The sequence below is a fragment of the Prionailurus viverrinus genome, chromosome C1, assembly GCF_022837055.1.
Source record: "Prionailurus viverrinus isolate Anna chromosome C1, UM_Priviv_1.0, whole genome shotgun sequence".
In the NCBI taxonomy this organism is placed as follows: domain Eukaryota; kingdom Metazoa; phylum Chordata; class Mammalia; order Carnivora; family Felidae; genus Prionailurus; species Prionailurus viverrinus.
The window spans coordinates 84955454-84974953 of NC_062568.1; the positions used below are offsets into that span (position 1 = coordinate 84955454).

At 33.1% G+C, this 19500-nt stretch overlaps 1 protein-coding gene across 1 annotated transcript in view; it reads left to right on the plus strand.

Annotated features, from left to right (window-relative positions):
- Positions 1-19500, plus strand: part of LRP1B (LDL receptor related protein 1B) — a 1903200-nt gene that overhangs the window by 1235730 nt on the left and 647970 nt on the right. The window contains exons 22-23 of the mRNA XM_047873645.1: positions 2459-2659; positions 8296-8541. Of these exons, the coding sequence (XP_047729601.1) occupies positions 2459-2659; positions 8296-8541 (447 nt within the window). The remainder of the gene's footprint in view (positions 1-2458; positions 2660-8295; positions 8542-19500) is intronic.

Consider the following 19500-nt stretch of genomic DNA (forward strand, 5'->3'; position numbering starts at 1 on the left):
TATCATTGTTATTATGAAATGCTTACTTCTTTGCTATACTGAGAATATATTTTAATGTAAGGATCAAGTATTAGCTTTATTTTTTTTTCTCCAGATGGCTAAGCAATGTTCCTAACATCATCAAACTTGTATTTCCATTATCTCTACTATTCGAACAGCCAATTTTATATATTGAAACTATATACTATGTAAATGATTGTTATATATCTATCCTCTTCAGTTGTTGATATCTTGATTGATATTCTGTTAAAAATATTTTGAGTACTGTTATTTCAAAATACTTCTAAACGGTTGGCATTAACAGTTCCTACATCAATTATCCTCTTTTTTTGAAGACTCCAATGATATTTGCAATTTTATTTCTTATAGGTTTGTAATAATATTCCTATTTTATTGGGATTGTATTAATCTGGGGACAAATAACTTTACGGGAACAAATCTTCTCCAAAACCAAACTATATCTTTATCCAAGGCTTCTTTTGGGTTTCTTTGAAGACAAATTTTTTTCATATAAATTCTATACAATTCTGGTGTCGTTTAGCCCAAATACTATATTTTATGGTGGATTTTTAAATCCATCTTTTTTTCTACTATAGTCTGTTTTTAGGTATGAAATCTATGGACTTTTTGTATAATATTTGAAACTAGCTGTCAAATTTTTTGAATTCTTAGTTTCTTACAGTTCTTAATTCATTTTTATTGATTTTATAATTATATGATTATATTAACTGCATGTAATGATACACTTCTAATTTTATACCTCATTTATTTCTGTTATCTAATTATATTAGGTAGTCTTTCCAAAACAATATAAATAATATCATTAGTTTTATTAATGATGTTAAGTCAAAAATTTATAATGTCTCCATTTACATTAAATTGATCAGTGAAATATCCATCATTTTCTATTTTAAGAATATTTTCATCTATAATTAATGTTGATTATGAAATGCATTTATATTAACTATGAAACTTATAATTTGTGTTATTTTCTTATTTGACCTAATAGTATAGAAACTTATTTATCTATTTCTACAAATACAAAATCCTTTCACCAATACTTTAATTACTTTAAAATTAAGGTTGAAGCAGACTTCTGAATATATAAAGACTCTTTGACATGTGCAGTCTAATATTTTTCATTTCTTTTTCATTTTCCCTATTCATTTTATGAATTGTGGGTATATAGTCTGCTAATAATTAGCATTTATCTTCAGGTACATTTTTAATTCACACTATACCTTAATATTCCATAATCCAGAAAAGATAAATTAGTTAGAAGAAAAATGTAGACCTTCTGGAAAGGAGGAATAATTTATATTAAGAAAAAAAAAGGTTTACATAGACAGTGGTTTTTGCTTTCTATGTATTTCATATTAATTTTTAAAAGCTGGCTAAACATTAATCATTTTTCTTTCAAAGTCAATAAAGAAAAACATATTTCCATAAAATCTGTATATATTTAGTACCTTAGCTACTAAAATATTTGATAACACTTATGTCCTTTTATGAGAGGGAATATACATATCTAGTTATGAGGAGGAGTTGAGGTCCTAAGCTTATAAATATAAACAGAAGGACATTTCCTCCTGTGGAATAAAATATTTGCTTAAATTTAGGGTTGCAAAAGACTGATAACGTTTTCCAGAATTTAGGATTCTGAAAGGGACTTATATACAAATGTTTGTATAAACTTTTTTTTTTTAATTTTTTTTTCAACGTTTATTTATTTTTGGGACAGAGAGAGACAGAGCATGAACGGGGGAGGGGCAGAGAGAGAGGGAGACACAGAATCGGAAACAGGCTCCAGGCTCTGAGCCATCAGCCCAGAGCCCGACGCGGGGCTCGAACTCACGGACCGCGAGATCGTGACCTGGCTGAAGTCGGACGCCTAACCGACTGCGTCACCCAGGCGCCCCTGTATAAACTTTTTTTTTAAGTATTATAATTAAACTTTCAATTAGTCACAGAATATTTTTTTAATTTTTTAAAAATCTTTATTTTTGAGAGAGAGAGAGAGACAGACAGACAGAGCATGAGCAGGGGAGGGGCAGAGAGAGGGGGAGACAGAGAAGCTGAAGCAGGCTCCAGGCTCTGAACTGTCAGCACAGAGCAGAACTTGGGGCTCGAAGTAATGGACAGTGAGATCATGACCTGAGCCGAAGTCAGAGGCTTAACCAACTGAGCCATCCAGGTGCCCCACAGAATATTTTTTTTAAATAGGGTCAGACAATAACTTGAAAGCAAGGAAAATATTACGGCTTTAATGCTAAGATCATTTTAACAAGTAGGGCAAGAGCTGTTCAAATGCCTTCATTAAAATAAATTGTCAAACTATCAGCCAATACATTTCTTGCTGATAGCAAGTACTTCTTCTGACTAAAGACAGTGGTGAGTACTCATTATTACAGTGACTTAATTGCAACAATCAAATGGATGATGTTTCTGTTTCCTTAAGGGAGATGCATCAACAAAGCATGGATATGTGATGGAGATATCGATTGTGAAGATCAGTCAGATGAAGATGACTGTGACAGTTTTTTATGTGGACCACCCAAATACCCTTGTGCTAATGACACTTCAGCCTGCTTACAGCCAGAGAAACTCTGCAATGGGAGAAGGGATTGTCCTGATGGGTCTGATGAAGGCGATCTCTGCGGTATTGCATGTTTCACTGATGTGCTTCTCTGTGGATACTAGAAATGTTTAGTCCACTTGCTGATAATTATTATAGTGGCATACCTTCCTTCCATTTATTTCCTTTACATATAACTTTTAGCGTTGAACCCTATCTCTTTTTCAGGGACTATAAATCTATTAAAAGTTTTTAAAATATGATCAAAAATTTCACAAATAAAGCAGAAAAGGTTGGCTTGTATCCAACCAACTTAATTATATAGTTGAGCTCATCATTTAGATCTCTGAATGGTTAGTGTTATTTCCACAATTAAACTGATTATTTTTTGTCATTCAGAACAAAAGAACCTTCTTATTACTGACCTATGGGATGCAGTTTACTACCAGCCAATGGATTTATCATACCTTCTAATTCTTACAATAGAAGTGTTAAAAAAGAGGAAAGGGAGAGATTGAGTCATGGAATCAATTGAATATTATTCAAGTTTATAAAATTTTCTCTGAAATTTTTAGTCCTCTTGCAATAGCTTTCTTTGGTATGCTTTATCTAGTTAAAATGATGATTTCAATCTGATAGATAGCTTTTGAACTTTGAAATCACTTTTGACTAGTTGTCTTTTTATACCGACCAGAACATGTAAAGAAAATTACATTTCCTTCTCTGTGGGGAGATCAGACATTTAGCAAGGAGTTTTTCAAAATATGTTTTCTAGATAATACTGAAGGTGACATCAATAGAGTAATGAAGAATTTACAGAATGATAACAATAATGAGATGACTGGGGACTGTGAGAAAATGACTTTAGGAAATGATGAAGCTTCCTAATTGAAAATAGAAAAGACAACTACATTTAAGCTTAATGTTATCATATTTTGATCTGAATTAAACATTAGTAGAATACTGAGTGATACAGAAAAATTTATTATGTTTTAAATTTATGTGATAAATGTCATTTCTTCCAAAAAGTCTGTGATTCTGGAAAATAATCTTGAAACAGTAAATGCAACAGTCTTCATTCAGTGATGCTAAATTTAAACTAGATGTTTCAACCCCCACCCACACTCCCCCTCCAAAAAAAAACCCCACTGAGATTAAATAACAAATACAGGGTGACAGATTTAGTTTATCTGTATTTACTTCTTCTCCCAGCTTATTCTCCTTTATGAAGGAGATTGGTGGATTGAAGTATCTCTTGTATTACAAAATGTGAGGTTTGCTCGTGAAGGTTGTAAGAGGAATTCTGAAAGAAGAAAACTATCAATACTCTTAAAATTGAGAATATGTAAATATAGAAGAAGAGAGACTTTAGCAGGTTTAAATTCATTTCTTCAGTTCTTCAATTAACTCACCTAGGCAGGTAACTTAATTTCTGGAAATGTCAGATTCCTCATAACAAAAAGGAGATGATGATATTTATAGGAAGTGATAGTAATAATGCCAGGTGCTCTAAAAGTATTGAAATAAATTAGTGCTTTTCCACCTTTTTTCACCCTTCAGGTCAAATGAAGTAAAAAAAAAAGAAGAAGAGAAAATATAGTCATTAAGAAAAATGAGAAGAATATTATGAAAACACAGCCTTATTTTCCTATCCTCTGCTCTCTAAATTAGTATTATAAAAAAGCAGTGGAGATTTCTTCTGAATTCATTTCTTTGTCTACTTGAAAACAGAAAATTAATTCTTGCTGTTAAGTCACTATATTCATCAACTTAGGAATCTTGCTCAAACATTTCAAAAGATTACAGGAGTGAAAGAGTTTACAATAAAGTTGGGTGTGGACGTATCAAAGAAGATAAAAAAGACATTTCTATCCTGCTTATAGCACTATGGCATAATGAAGTCATATACTCTCCCCTTCATGAGGTGAAGTTGGAGGAAAGTTAGGGAAATGAAAAAAAAATCAAATGATGCTCAAAGGATTGAATTGCCTTATATGGTCCTCCTTTCCCTATCTTCTTTCACATGTACCTTTGTATTATAGCTCAGTATATGTATCCTTATAGGCAATATTGGTACCTGTAGAGAAATGGCACCTTGGTCTCTTATTTTCAAGGCCCATGCCTATCAGTCGTAGGGTAGATCCTGTCTAGCTGGACAGTGTTTTTGGTTTATGAGTTTTGTATCATAATGAGCATAATGGACATTTACCCAGTGGACATAAGAAAATATATATACCCAGTGATTTAACTTTAAATAATGGGCATGGGTTGACTAGTAGCTAGGAAATATATTTTCTGAGAGAGATACCCAAAGCTGAAAGAGTTGTGTGTGTTTTTTTTTTAAACCATTTGGTATAGATGATGAAAATGTAGGTTTTTCCTCTTCATGTCTATTCCTTCCAAATAGTTGTATTCATAAAAGCTATTTTTTGTTTGTTTGTTTTTAAAGTTTGTTTGTTTGTTTGTTTGTTTAGAACATGGGAGGGGCAGAGAGAAAGGGAGAGAGAAAGAGAGCATCCTAGAAGGGCTTGAATTCAGAAAAGGTGAGATCATGACCTGAGCCTAAATCAAGAGTCAGATGTTTAACCAACTGAGCCATCCAGGTGCCCCTCAAAAAAAGCTGTTTTTCTTTTAATCCTCCCATACCTCGTCCCCTGTTAAAGAGGAAATAGGAGTGATTTGTTCCTGTTCCTCAATACATGTAAAATTTGTACAAAAATATCTTGCATGAAAATGACTTGGTAATCTATAGACTTAATACTTGGGTAATTGCCTGAAATGGAAAAATCCTATCCTTTGGGTAGCAAGGTGTTTTTTGCTTTGTTTTGTTCCCTCCAAATAAATCTGATTTATAAAGCAAATGATAACAAACAAACAAACAAACAAAACAGAAAAGGAGCACTCAGTAAAATAAGTCTCCTAATCCTAGTGAAGAGATTATTTTCTCAGGGAGATTTTCAAATGACTTCAAGGGGAAAGGTATATGCATTTAGAAAGCAAATGAGAAAAATCTTGAATCATTCAAGAACAAAGTTAACTGTTGATCCTTGCTATAAAGATATGTCAAAGATGAACCAAGCTGGACACTAGTTGAAGTGATAAGGATAGATTTTATTCAGCATTAACTATTGCAATGGGGAAGAATATTCAGCATGAACTGAAATCACTGAAACAAAAGACTAGAGACATTTTGAAGGCTGGAGTCTGCTAAGGGAAAGGCACCTGGGAAGCGGTAAGGTGGCTGGTCTCTGTGACTGAGTCATCTGGTTTTGTTAATTGGTGCTTATCCCAGAAGAGAAATACATTTCTCAGATCTTTGACTTGAGACAGTGGTACAAGTCAGAACAAGGTGCACACAACTGGGAACAAGAGTGAGAGAGTTATCTGCTTGAATGTTTGCATTTCAAAGATATTTCTCAGGTCCTTAAGAAGACAGTTCTGGTGGTGGAAGATTTGCATCTTAAAGGTGAAGAAAAAGGACTTATACTCACAAGCCTTCTAAAGTAACTGTTCTAAAATGGGGTTCAGGGACCTATCTGCCTACCACCAGGTTTTGTCTGGAACAAAAAGTAAACTCTCCTGGTAGCATAGAGCTTCCTTAAGCAGGCACTTTAATCAGGGCTGGAGTCCTGCTAGGGAGGCTGCCTGAGTTGTTAGAACCTATGCTAGTGTTTTTTGGAGTCTCTTCTTCTGTGGTTGGAGGGGTATGGTTGGGGAGGAAAGTAGAATTGAAATTATTTGTACTAAGGGACTGCAGTTTTTATAAGCCATTGTTGAAGACTAGTCGAACAGAGGGCTCTGAAGAAACTGACTAGAGTTAGGTCAACGAGAAATTCTTTTTTAGGTAATAAAAAATGTGAAAGAAAGTTGCAGGATTTGATGACAGGTTTAGGGTGAAGGAGGAATTAACAAGGGACTAGCCAAACAAATATATTTATATATTCAATTTTAGATTTATAATTTAGATTTATTATAATATATATAATATATTTATTCAATTTTAGATTTCAATGTAAATTTTATTTTTTTAAATCTATGACTTAATTCCACACATAGCATCAGAAAGAGACATTTCAGTACTACAAGAACAGTCATATTGGAAATAAACTACAAGAATTGTAACAATTGTTTCTCACCTGCTGGGTATGATGACTTTTCTTTGCCATAATTCTCTTGAAAAAGAATGTCAATTGAACAAAAATGGGGCAAATACTTTAAAATGACTATTGTTTTGAAATGATTACGATTGTAGATGAGCAAACATATTTGGAGGAGCTAAATGAATCTATTTTTTTTCTTCTAAAATAATACTAAACTTGAATTCTTAGCAAAATTAGTTAATATAACATCTTCCTTTTCTTATTACTGTAACCTTTCATGGTGGCAAATAGTATGAAGAATAGTTGATCCATATAGAACTTTAGAAAATGCAGAAAATATTTTTAAAGTGTTATATTTAAGCTCAATTTTTGAACTAGATACATTTTCATAGACAGCTGGAAACATTTGAGGTATATAAGTAAATGTTACCGCAGTTTGCCAGTCAGTGAACAACATCCTCTTTCAGCATATCTCAAAAAACAACTAATTAAATAGGCTTTGAAAACTGCTTAAAATATTTTTAAAGCAAAGGAAGGCAAAGTTTCTTTTAACTTTATTCCTGTGCACCTAATAATACATAGGGATAGGTAATAGTATGGTTGAAAAAACAATTATGTGCTATTTTCATCAAGGACATAATTACATCATCTTGAAATTTTCCCAACAGGACAAGAACTGGCTCAGTGTTGGGACAGCTGTGTGCTGCCTCATTTTTTTTGATAATTCAACAAATATTAATATGCTAATATTTGTCCTAGGCACTGTGCTATCTATTAGATATACAAGGCTAAATAAACAGGTATTTTTTATGCCTTCATGGAGCTTACAATTTCATAATGTAATAGAATCTGAAATACATCTAATGTAATTCTCAGTTATAAGTACTACAAAAAAAATTGTCTCTCTCTTTATAAACCAATCATATTATCCATGTAATAAATACCAGTTGCTCATTATTTCAGTCAAAATATCAAGTCTACTTTTTTGTGTGTATGTATATTATTTACTATGCTTTCATGGCCTCTTTGAATTAATCATAATACCCAATATATAGGGTAGAATGGATAATTAAATAAATGGCTTTAACCAGTAAAGAGCAAACTAACCCATCCTGCATTATCATTATGAATCAGACTATAGATGTAGAAATATATATATATATTACATTATATTATATGTATATATTACACATATATGCGTATGCCTGTTTATAAGCACTGAGATAAGTCAAAGTTTCAGATCAATGTATGTCCTTTGGAGAGACCTTAGCAACTGGTTTGATATAACTGTTGAAAGTCTCAGAATAATCTTTCCAGTAATAATAGAAAGAAACATTGAACACACTTTACATCTATGGGGTAAAACAAAGTGTACTCTATAGTTTTATAGAAATGAAAACCTTCCATTCCCAGTTCTTATCATATAGGATTTGGTTATTCGATGAAATATTTTATCATGCTTACCCCAATCCCTGAAAAAAAAAATCCAGGCAGCTTTTCTCTATTCATGTATAATATCCTTGCTGTAATTCCAGCCTTAGAGAATGGAGTTCAATGATTAGTATTTAATTGAGCAAAACAATTGATAATGCTCTGTAATCTGTTCCCCTCTTTTTATAGATGAATGTTCATTAAACAATGGAGGCTGTAGCAATCATTGTTCTGTTGTGCCTGGAAGAGGAATTGTCTGTTCCTGCCCTGAAGGACTTCGACTAAGCAAAGACAATAAAACGTGTGAAATTATAGATTATTGTAGCAATCATCTGAAGTGCAGTCAAGTGTGTGAGCAGCACAAGCACACAGTCAAGTGCTCATGCTATGAAGGGTGGAAGCTGGATGTGGATGGTGAAAGTTGCACAAGTGTTGGTAAGTAGACGTGTGTTTCATTAGGCTGAAGAATACCAAGTGCTTTTCTGATTTTTGTGAGTTGTGTATCTTGCTATATTTTAGAACAGATCTTGAGAAAATAAAACACCTTTAGCAAATTAACAAAGGATTCAACTGATTTTAAATAAGGCATTTAAGTATAGTAATATGTCATTTTAGATCTACTCCAAAATCTTCTGAACAGAGTATATTACTGTAGTCCTTATAATTACAGTCCATCAGATTATTTTCTTCCTTCCTGAAATACTACTTCCATCATCATCCTCCCTAAAGGCTTGTTTTTGTACTGTCCAAAATATTTACTTTTATTTCTCTTTGCAAGATTTTAGAACCCTCCAGAAGTCTGGTCCTGGCCCATACTTCCAATTTCCTCTGCTCTTAAGATCAACTCTGTCCTCTAGCTGTGTTCCTCTTCTAAGTGTCCATTTAGAACGTTCTGCTGATCTGTAGGTCTGATTCCACCGTGGGAAAAATAAGCAGAGACTCTGGAACCTGACTTTTGAACTTTAATCCTACAGCTGTCATTCATTATGTTTGTGACCCTGGTCAGGCTACATAAAACTGCTTGAGCCTCACTTTTCTAATCTTTCAAGTATCTGTGGCCATGATAACAATGTCTCCATTATAGCATGTTGCAACAATAACCTGGAGTACTTGCCACTGTGCCCCAACACCCATTAGGTACTTAATGAATGACAGCTTTTCACTATCTTCTCCAGAGACTTAGCTGAGTGTGGAACATTGAGAGTCCGTGGAGAGAATTGAAGGGGCCCATGAATGTTGTTGGAGAAAATATTACACCTTTATTTTCTTTAATGCCCCATTGAAAGTTAACACTAATTATTAGCAACAACTATGTGTCTCCATTTGAAGTAATAGGCATTCACATCGTGGTAAAGTTGTTGCTGATATCTCAAAATATCATATATGTTCAGGCTTTGGAAACCACTGTTACTTTAACAATGAGAATCATTAGACCCACTGCTCAATCTGTTACCAAATACGTTAATAAAAAGCAGGTATATTACTACATCCAAAAGTGTTTTTTTGTTTAATATTGGTAACTGCATTTCAATATACAGTATTTGATTCCTATATCTATGTATACTTTTTTTTTTTACTTTTTTCTTACAGTTTTTGTTCTTTTTAAAACTTTCTGATAAGTGGTACACAGGCTTCATCAGACTGCTAAGAACCTATACATCATAAGCTTTTTTCAGTTTGTTCCTTCCACTTAGATTGTACCTCCCCCTCTTAATCTCTAAAATTCCTAGATATTCTTTTTTTTTAACGTTTATTTATTTTTGAAAGATAGACAGAGTGAAAGTGGGGGAGGGGCAGAGATAGAGAGAAACAGAATCTGAAATAGTCTCCAGGCTCTGAGCTGTCAGCACAGAGCCCAACACGAGCCTCCAACGCACAAACCATGAGTTCAAGACCAGAGCTGAAGTCAGACGCTTAACCAACTGAGCCACCCAGGTGTCTCAAATTCCTGGATATTCTTTAAGACTTGTAAGCCGAACTTCTTTAAGGGAATATTCAAATGTGTTTGTTCTCTATTTCTCCTTTCTATGTCTAGAATATATTGTCCATGAAAATATGTGTCCACATTTTTAATTTGCTGCTTTGTATTTCCATCTATCTTCTATTCTTTATCTCTCTGATGAAATGAGCATCTTGAAGTCAAAAATCAAGTTATAGATTTTTCTTTCATGTTTTACATTATATTCAGTCCATTTCTAGAAAAATAGTATGCAATCAGAAGCATTATATTTTTTCAGAGAATGTTAAGTTGCTTCATCCTTTTATATCAAATGCTGTTTTGTGGTTGTTTCTTCTGGCTGTTAAAAATGCCTAGAGGCAAAAGTTTAGCAGACATTTATGTGACTTTCTCCTTTAAGAATCTTGTACAAAGTAATTGGCATGAGAGGCTTCAAAAATAATAACAATTTGTTGTAATGATAATAGTCATTTTATTTATGAACATGTTTTGATTGGGGAAATAGTAGACCAAATTTTACCTCAGATATATTTATAATCCTATTTTACATTAGAATTGCCCCATAACTGGTTTTTGGATACAGATGACAAAATTGTTGACTTATTTTACTGCTTTTGTGTTCTATGAAATCAATAAAAACTCATGTTCAATATTAAAATAATTCAACATTTGAAAATAAGTGACCAGGTACAAAGTAATTCTCCTAATGTAATTGGCTCCTTCTGTTCTCAGATCAGAAAGAGACTCTAACAGTACTATGTCAGCTCTCACTGCTAAGATTGCTGTATTTCACACCTGCTTTGTTTATTATAATTTAAGTGGGAAGCAAAGGTATATTTTACTTTTTAAAGATAATATGGAGCTTTCTTACATGGAGAATTTAACCTGATCATAATTTATACCTTCCTGAAACATATAGTATACCAAATAGCATTGTCAGCATTTATATTATTACAGACAATACAGGTTTTGTTAGCTATTGAAGATTATTTTTTATTTAAACCAATATTCTTATATAAAAAAGGATTTATTCTGTATTTTATTAACTTCCTTTCTTTTTTAAAAACTTTTAGTACATTCAGAGTTCAATAAAAATGAATTAACCATTAACCATTGGACTTTGAAAATAAAATTTCTTTTTCCTTGCTCTTCTTTTGTTACTTTTTCCCATCATTTTTGAATGAGTCCCTGCTTTTAAAATGTGTCCCTTCTATTGAAGGCAATACCTGTGATTATTCTTCTTGACATTTTAAAAGTAAAGAATAATAGTATTCTTTATGCTTCAAATTAGATCCATGACTCCCCAACATTTTTTCTCTTGAATCTTCTGTAGTTTTTTTTCATACTTTCTTATATATCTCAACTCCTTTCTTCCTAAATTCTTTACAATATGTCTTTTGCTGAATTGCTGAACTGATTCTGTTTTCTTGAAGTTCATTCCTAACATCTTGTTAGTTAAATATAAAGATTTCCATAAATACTGTTTTTATGATCCTGAGTTTTTATTTAATATATCTGCAAATCTAATTTTTCTTGGGCATTTCAGTACTTTATTTTACCGATTCCTTTTTAATATGTGATGTATTATTCACCTTTATCATGAAGTATTGGTTTCTTTATACTAGGAACAACCAGAATATTGCTGCTGATTTCGTTCTTTTTTTTTTTTTTTAAATTTCTAGTTTCTTTTCTGTTAGGTAGACAACTTGCAAATTTACAGCATACTTCTAGTTACATTGGAAAGAATATTAAAGCATTCCTTCTTATTTTCTCTTAGCCTGAATTAGGTTAGATTTCCCCACCAAATTTTTTCTTGGTTCTTATTCTCTTATATTTCCATTCTTATATTTAAAAAAAATATATATTTAATGCAGAAACCAGTTAAAAGGTTTTTCAGGCAAAAGATGGTAACCTCCACTAAGAAAGAAAACAACAGCTTCAAGATGTTTTTTTTTTAATTTTTATTTTATTTAAGTTTATTGATTTATTTTGAGAGAGAGAGAGAAAGAAAGAAATAGTGTGCAAGCAGGGGAGGGAGGGAGGGAGAGAGAGAGACAGACAAAGAGGGAGAGAGAGAGAGAGGGAGGGACAGAGGGAGAGAGAGAGTATCCCAGGATCCACACTGTTAGTGTGAGCCCAGTGTGGGGCTTGGACTCAGAAACCACGAGATCATGACCTGAGCGGGAATCAGGTGTCAGGGACACTTCACCAGTGAGCAAAAATAAGAAGCAAAAAATACTTTTCCCAGTATATATTGCCTTGGGTGTAATGAATTTTTTTGTATGCTTATCTTCTCTCATCCAACAAATTACTAGCTCTTCAGAATAGGATAAATTTTTATATGTGCTATATATTTTCCTTAAATTTCTAAGAACAAGAGAGATTTTTTTAATAAATATGTGTTTTCTTATCAAATTTTTGTTAACCAAACCACAAAATATTTTGTGGAAATTATATCAGATGCCAGAATAGAATATTGTGTATTCTTTAGAAAAAAAATTATTTTTCAATTCAATTTACATCCTTTTTTATGAAAGGAGATTATGGATGTAACCCACAGTTTTACAAACACAAAGCTGCATAAATGTGGTGATCTCCTGTTGGTGCACTGTGCCCACTACTGAAACCTTAATTCTCATCTACCCCTAAATGATCTGTTGGAGATCTTCCTTTACCACCTCGGATCTGATAACTGTGGCATTTATATTTCCAGCTACTGTCTTTCCTACTGTCCTGTTCTGTTTCATCAGATATCACCAAGTCACCTTAAAATGAGTTGGCTGAAATGTACTCTTTCCCTTGTCTTTCATTTATCCAGTGTCCTGTCAGTGGTTCCAGTTTTCTTCTGGTTCAGGGCTCACAACCTGAACTTACCTTTGACTTCCCAGTTCTTTGCTGGCCCCTTTCCCCATGTCCTAATTTTTTCTACACAATATCTTCCGGACACAGTCCTCCGATTGGTAGCATTTGTACCACCATCCCAGCCAGGAGTAAAAGATGTTGTAATGATGATAGCAGTCCTCTCTCTGGCCTCTTTGTTGTCATCTTCTGTTTCTTTAGTTTGTAAGAAGAATATTGAAACTTGAAGGGATGAGGTATTTTTCTTGAAAAGAGAGAGGGAAATCCAAATCTGGAAGATGAGAATTAATGGAAAGAGGTCAGAAGTATAGTGAAGAATAAGAAGTGAAAGAAAGAAGAATGAAGTAATGATAAGCAGATGGCTACCTTGTGGAATAATGGTAAATAAAGGTGAAGAGATCAAGGGAATGAAGCTGGTTTATAATTTGGCGATCCACTTCTTTATTTTAGTACAATGACACTTTTACATATCAGTCTCTATCCATGATTTTAAGTAACTCTCAGTTATTTACAGAAAGAACGTTCAATTCTTCAATCTCCTATTTAGAGCCTTCTTCATTTTCATTTATTTTCTCTCTCCAACCTAATCTTTCATTATCCTCCAATGTGGGTTTCCATTCCAAGCACCATATTATTGTTTTCATCATTAGTAATGGTAGTAAATAAATAAGTGACCAAGAATGTATTTAGTACTTTCACATGTATCGCTTCGTTTTACCATCTCTTTCATATACTCTGCTCATTATCATCTGTGACCTTTCAGGATGACAAATTCTTCTTCATGATTTCCTGCTAGTTTATGAAATTCCATATTGGATTATTCACTACAGTTTTTTTTTTATTTTCTCAAAAAGGAAATAATAATTTAATAAACTAACTGAAATCTGAAAACTAGAGGCACTTGGAGAAGTTATCAAGATCCAGAGTTCAAATAGAAATAATTTGAATATTTACACTTTGATTTTTTATTGGAAAACTGCTTTATTATAGTCAAGTGTAATCAACTGTAAATATTCATCAACTGTATTCTCAACAGAAAATGACTATATTAAATACAATAATTTGAAAAGCCTTTGGGAATTTTTAACCAAGTAGTCAAGGTAACAGTCACTGTTCAGAGTAAACAAGAAATGTTTTGGGGGCACATGGTTGGCTCAGTTAGTAGAGCCTGCAGATGTTGATCTCAGGGTTGTGAGTTCAAGCTCCACTCTGGGTGTAGAAATTACTTAAAAATAAAATGTTTTTTTTTTTCAACGTTTATTTATTTTTGGGACAGAGAGAGACAGAGCATGAACGGGGGAGGGGCAGAGAGAGAGGGAGACACAGAATCAGAAACAGGCCCCAGGCTCCGAGCCATCAGCCCAGAGCCCGACGCGGGGCTCGAACTCACGGACCGCGAGATCGTGACCTGGCTGAAGTTGGACGCTTAACCGACTGCGCCACCCAGGCGCCCCTAAAATGTTTTTAAAAATTCAAAAAAAAATGTATGTTTTCAATCACCTTTCATTTTATGAAATCTTTCAAACATATTGAGAATAACATATTCACAGCTAATATTTTAGGATACTGAAATGTTTTCAGTTTTTTTCAGGTTGTTTATGATATAAATCATTTTGTAAAGTTGATGAAACATTAGATCACTCTGAAGCCCTCTGTTCATCCATTCTTTCATACCCTGAGAACACTACCTATGTGAAATGGGGTACCTGTTCTGTCATAGTTTGTGTTCTTAAACAACATGTAATATATTTCTTTTTCTTTATAACAGATGGATTAAAATATAATTTATATACCATAAAATTCATTCTTTTAAAGTGCACAATTCTGTGGTTGGTAGTATATACGCACAGTAGTGTAACCATTACTACTATGGAATTTAGAATAAAATATTCTAAATATTTTAATCCCGCCTTTAAACAAACCCCATATGTATTTAAAATCACTCTCACTCAAACCCTACTTCACCCCTGGCAACCTCAAAATCTGTTTTCTGTCTGTATAGATTTGCCTAGTCTGGACATTTCATACCAGTGGAATAATACACCATGTGGTCTTTTGTGCCTGGCTTCTTTCATGTGGCATAATGTTTTCAGGGTTCATTCATGTTTTACCATACATTACATTTACTTTTGTCGCTGAATAATATATTTATGGTATTAATATACCATTTCGTTTTTCCATTCATCAGGATATGAGCATTTGAATTGTTTTTATTCTTTGATTATATGAATACTATGAATATTCATAGTTTTTGTGCAGACATGCATTTTCATTTCTCCTGTGTATAGAACTAAGAGTGGAATTGTTGGGTCATATGGTAGGTCATTGTTTAACATTTTGAGCAACTGCCAAAGTGTTTTCCAAAGTGACTGCTTCATTTTAGAACTGCCAGGAGTGCATGAGGGCTCCAATTTCTACACAATCTTGCCATCAGTCAATATTGTCCATCTTTTTTATTATAGTCATCCTAGGGGGTGTGAAGGGGTATTTTGCTGTGCTTGTTTTGTGTTTCCCTGATGACTAATGGTGTTGAGCATCTTTTAATGTGCCTTTTGGTCATTTTTATAGCTTTTGAGTGAAATGCCTATTCAGAGTCTTTGCCTAATCTAAGGTCACTAAGTATCCCTCTATTAGTTGTATCATTTTAGATCTTATATTTAGGTCTATAATACACTTTAATTTTTCTAAATGGTGTGAGGTTCCAACTTCATTCTTTGGAATGTGGAAATCCAGCTCCCCCAGCACATCTTGTTGAAAGGGCCATTCTTCCATTGAACAGTTCTCTGGAGATTGGGCTTTTGGGGGAGCTTCAAATTCATCTTTCCCCTCTGGGAATTTCTGGACTGTTTGTTTTTAAATCTCCTATGAAACTAAAGAAAAGGGGGTGGGATTGGTACATGTTGAAACACCACATAATTTGCAATTTGTACTGATATTCAGCAGTTTTTCTTTTTAAAAAACTTGTTTTAATGTTTATTTTGAGAGAGAGAGATCGTGAGCGGGTGGGGGGGCAGAGAGAGAGGGAGACAGAATCTGAAGCAGTCTCCAGGCTCTAAGCTGTCAGCACAGAGCCCAACATGAGGCGCGAACCCATGAACAGTGAAATCATGACCTGGGCAAAGTCAGATGCTTAACCAACTGAGCCACCCAGGTGGCCCAGCAGTTTTTCTTAAATAAACACCCATTGGATTGTTATTAGATTTTGGTTAATTTCTAGAGTTCAGAAAAAAAAGATGATTTTAACCATTTTTTCCAGTGTTTTCACTGTTATTATGAAGGAGAGGATTTGGGGATCCTTACATTACCATTCAGGAACTGATTCTCTATTTCATTAATTTAAATTGTTCATGTTTTTTAATCTATTCATGTATTGCCATCATATCTTTATTTCAGAATTCTTTATTGAGGTCTTATTGGGCAAGAAATTGTTCAGTAATTATTTTTAGTGTTAAAACATATGAAGAGCTTAGCAGTCTTTATAATTGATTTTTAACTTAATTCCATTGTGCTCAGAGTGGGTGTCCATTATTAGGTTGATTGTTTGCTATTTCTTGAGACTTACTTTAGAGACTAGTATATGACCATTTTGTTGCATTCCATGTATGCTTAAAGAGAATATGTCTTCTGTTTTGATGTACAGCTTTCTATACATTTCTGGTAGAGTGAGCTTTTTGTTTATTTTGTTGTTTTAATCATCTGTGTTATTATTTTTCATATCGGTTTTTGTGTAGGAATTGTAGTTAAATACATCACAATATGATTATGTATTTATCAATTTCTCTATTTGATTTTGTTTTATATGTATTTTAGCCTATATTATTAAGGCACACACCATTTTAAGAGTTTTATTTTATCTGTTATTTTTCTTATAATAGAGAACTTTTTATTTCTACAAAAGCTATTTCCTTAAAGTGTATTTTGGTTAATATTAATATTGCTTCATTAATAATGACATTAATAATTCAAGACTCTTTAAAATTGAAACTTTAGATCATGTATCACCAAAAGTACTCTTTTATTTTAAAAATCAAGACAACAAGGGTCGCCGGGGTGGCTCAGTTGGTTAAGCATCTGATTCTTGATTTTGGCTCAGGTCATGATATCATGGTTTGTGAGTTGAAGCCCCATGTCAGGCTCTGTGCTGATGTGCAGAGCCTGCTTGGGATTCTCTTCCTCTCTCTCTCTGCCTCTCCCCTGCTTGTGGGCTTTAGTGCTTTTCTTTATTTGTAGCGGAGGCAAGTGGAGAATCCAGGTCTTCTGTTGTAGAATTCCTTTATAAATTCAGTTGTAACAAATAAGTCAGTAATTTTGGGTTCAGGAGAATGTATTTTTTTAAATAAAGCTTGAAAATAAGAGCAGTTAATGATCTCTTAAATATTGCCATAGTGGAAATACCAGTTCTTTTGAAGGGAAGAAACACAGTATCTAGTATTTGTCATACTGAAATACCTTGCTTAATGTATATGTCATGGCCAAACAATTTTTATTTATTTGTGAGTGTTTCTAAAAAGTAGGAAGTATTAATTCCTTCTATTACTAGTTTGAATTTTTATTATTAAAAATCTTAGTAGAAAATCTATGTGCTAAATTTTAGCTATGTGCTAAAAATTTATATCAAAACAAAATGAAGTGAAAGTTTTCTCCCCGCTTCTGAACCCCAGTCTCCAATTTCCATGGCAGAGGTAACAGCATTTCCTCATTAAGACAACAAGATATATTCTACGCTTCACCTTCATGTAGGTCTAGAAAAATATTTTTTTAATTTAAATGGTAGCATCGATTTTGCATTGTTTTTATCTTCCTGTTTCAAATTACAAAATATTTGGAATTATTCAGTAGCTGTACATCTATATCAATCACATTAATTTATGTGGCCCCATTATCTTATAGTATATGACTGTACCATAAGTTATTTTGCCAGCTATCTATTGGTAAACATTTCTGTTGTTTCTAGTATTTTGCTACTACAAATAATATTGGAGAGCATTTCCTTAGCCATATGCCATTTTTAAATAGGCAAAACTATATCTTTAGAGTAATTCCTTACAAACAGACTTAGTTGGTCAAGGTGTGTGTGTGTATGTACATGCATATAGATGTATCTCTTGTGATGGCTGTTGCATAGTGGCTCTCTATATGGTGTAACAAGTTATACTTCCATTATCAATACATCAGAATGTCTTTTGCCTACATTTTAATAAATATAGGGTCTTCAACATTTCAATGATTTAAAATCCATTTATCATTTTATGAGAGAAATTAGTTTAAAATTTAAAAGTTGTTCAGATTTTCCTTTCTCTGAATTATCTGTTTAATACATCTTGTCTCTTATTTATTTGAGTATTTTATAATCAAATGGGAGCTCATGTCTTAAAGAATTTAGTCATTTATTATATTGCATATGTTCAGTGAGTTTGTCATTTGTCTTTTGACTTTTTTACATTATTTTTCTCCTACAATTTTTAATGTATATTAAACACCATTCTTGGGGCGCCTGGATGGCTCAGTCGGTTAAGTGGCCGACTTCGGCTCAGGTCACGATCTCACGGTCCGTGAGTTCGAGCCCCGCGTCGGGCTCTGGGCTGATGGCTCAGAGCCTGGAGCCTGCTTCAGATTCTGTGTCTCCCTTTCTCTCTGGCCCTCCCCCCATCCATGCTCTGTCTTTCTCTGTCTCAAAAATAAATAAAAACATTAAAAAAATTTTAATAAACACCATTCTTTTTTTTTATTTCTTCTATGATTTTTGCCAAATGCACAAAGGCCATTTTCATTCGAGAGTTCTAAAAATAATTATTCTATCTTTACTTCCAAGGCTTTCATAGTGCCATTTATTATATCAAAATTATTAAGCTATCTAGATATTTTTGTATTAAATCAGAAAATCTTCCAACTTCATTTCTTCTCCAGGTACCCTAAAACTACCATATTTCTCAGCTCTAAAATTAGATATGGGTCAGTACCAAAATATTTTTTATTGATATAATAATATATCTTAATATTTGTTGAAGTTAATCATTATTATATATTTACCCTAGAGTTGTCCTGGTGAGTCACACTTTTTTAATGTAAACTTTAGAATTATCTAGTATTATTTTTAAAGAAAAGTATTTGTCATTTTTTTTTCATCACAGGAAATTTATAAATTAATTCAGGCAGAAGCAAGATATTTGGGACATTGTTTTTTTTTGTTTGTTTCCTTTTGTTTCTATCTAATAATACTGTATGCCTTTCCATTTTTTGAAGTCTTTATTTCTTTAATTAGTGTTTTAAAATTTCTTCATATAATATTTATATATTTCTTAATAATTCCATTCCTAGATTCCTTATCTTTTTAAATATTTTTTTTTCTGTTTATTCATTTTTCTGAGAGAGAAACAGAGCATGAGTGGGGGAGATACAGAGAGAGAGAGAGAGATACAGAATCTGAATCAGGTTCCAGGCTCTGAGCTGTCAGCACAGAGCCTGACACAGGGCTCAAACCCATGAATCTCAAGATCATGACCTGAGCTGAAGTGAGACACTCAACCGAATGAGCCACCCAGGCACTCCTCCTTATCTTTTTTCATTATTACTGCCAG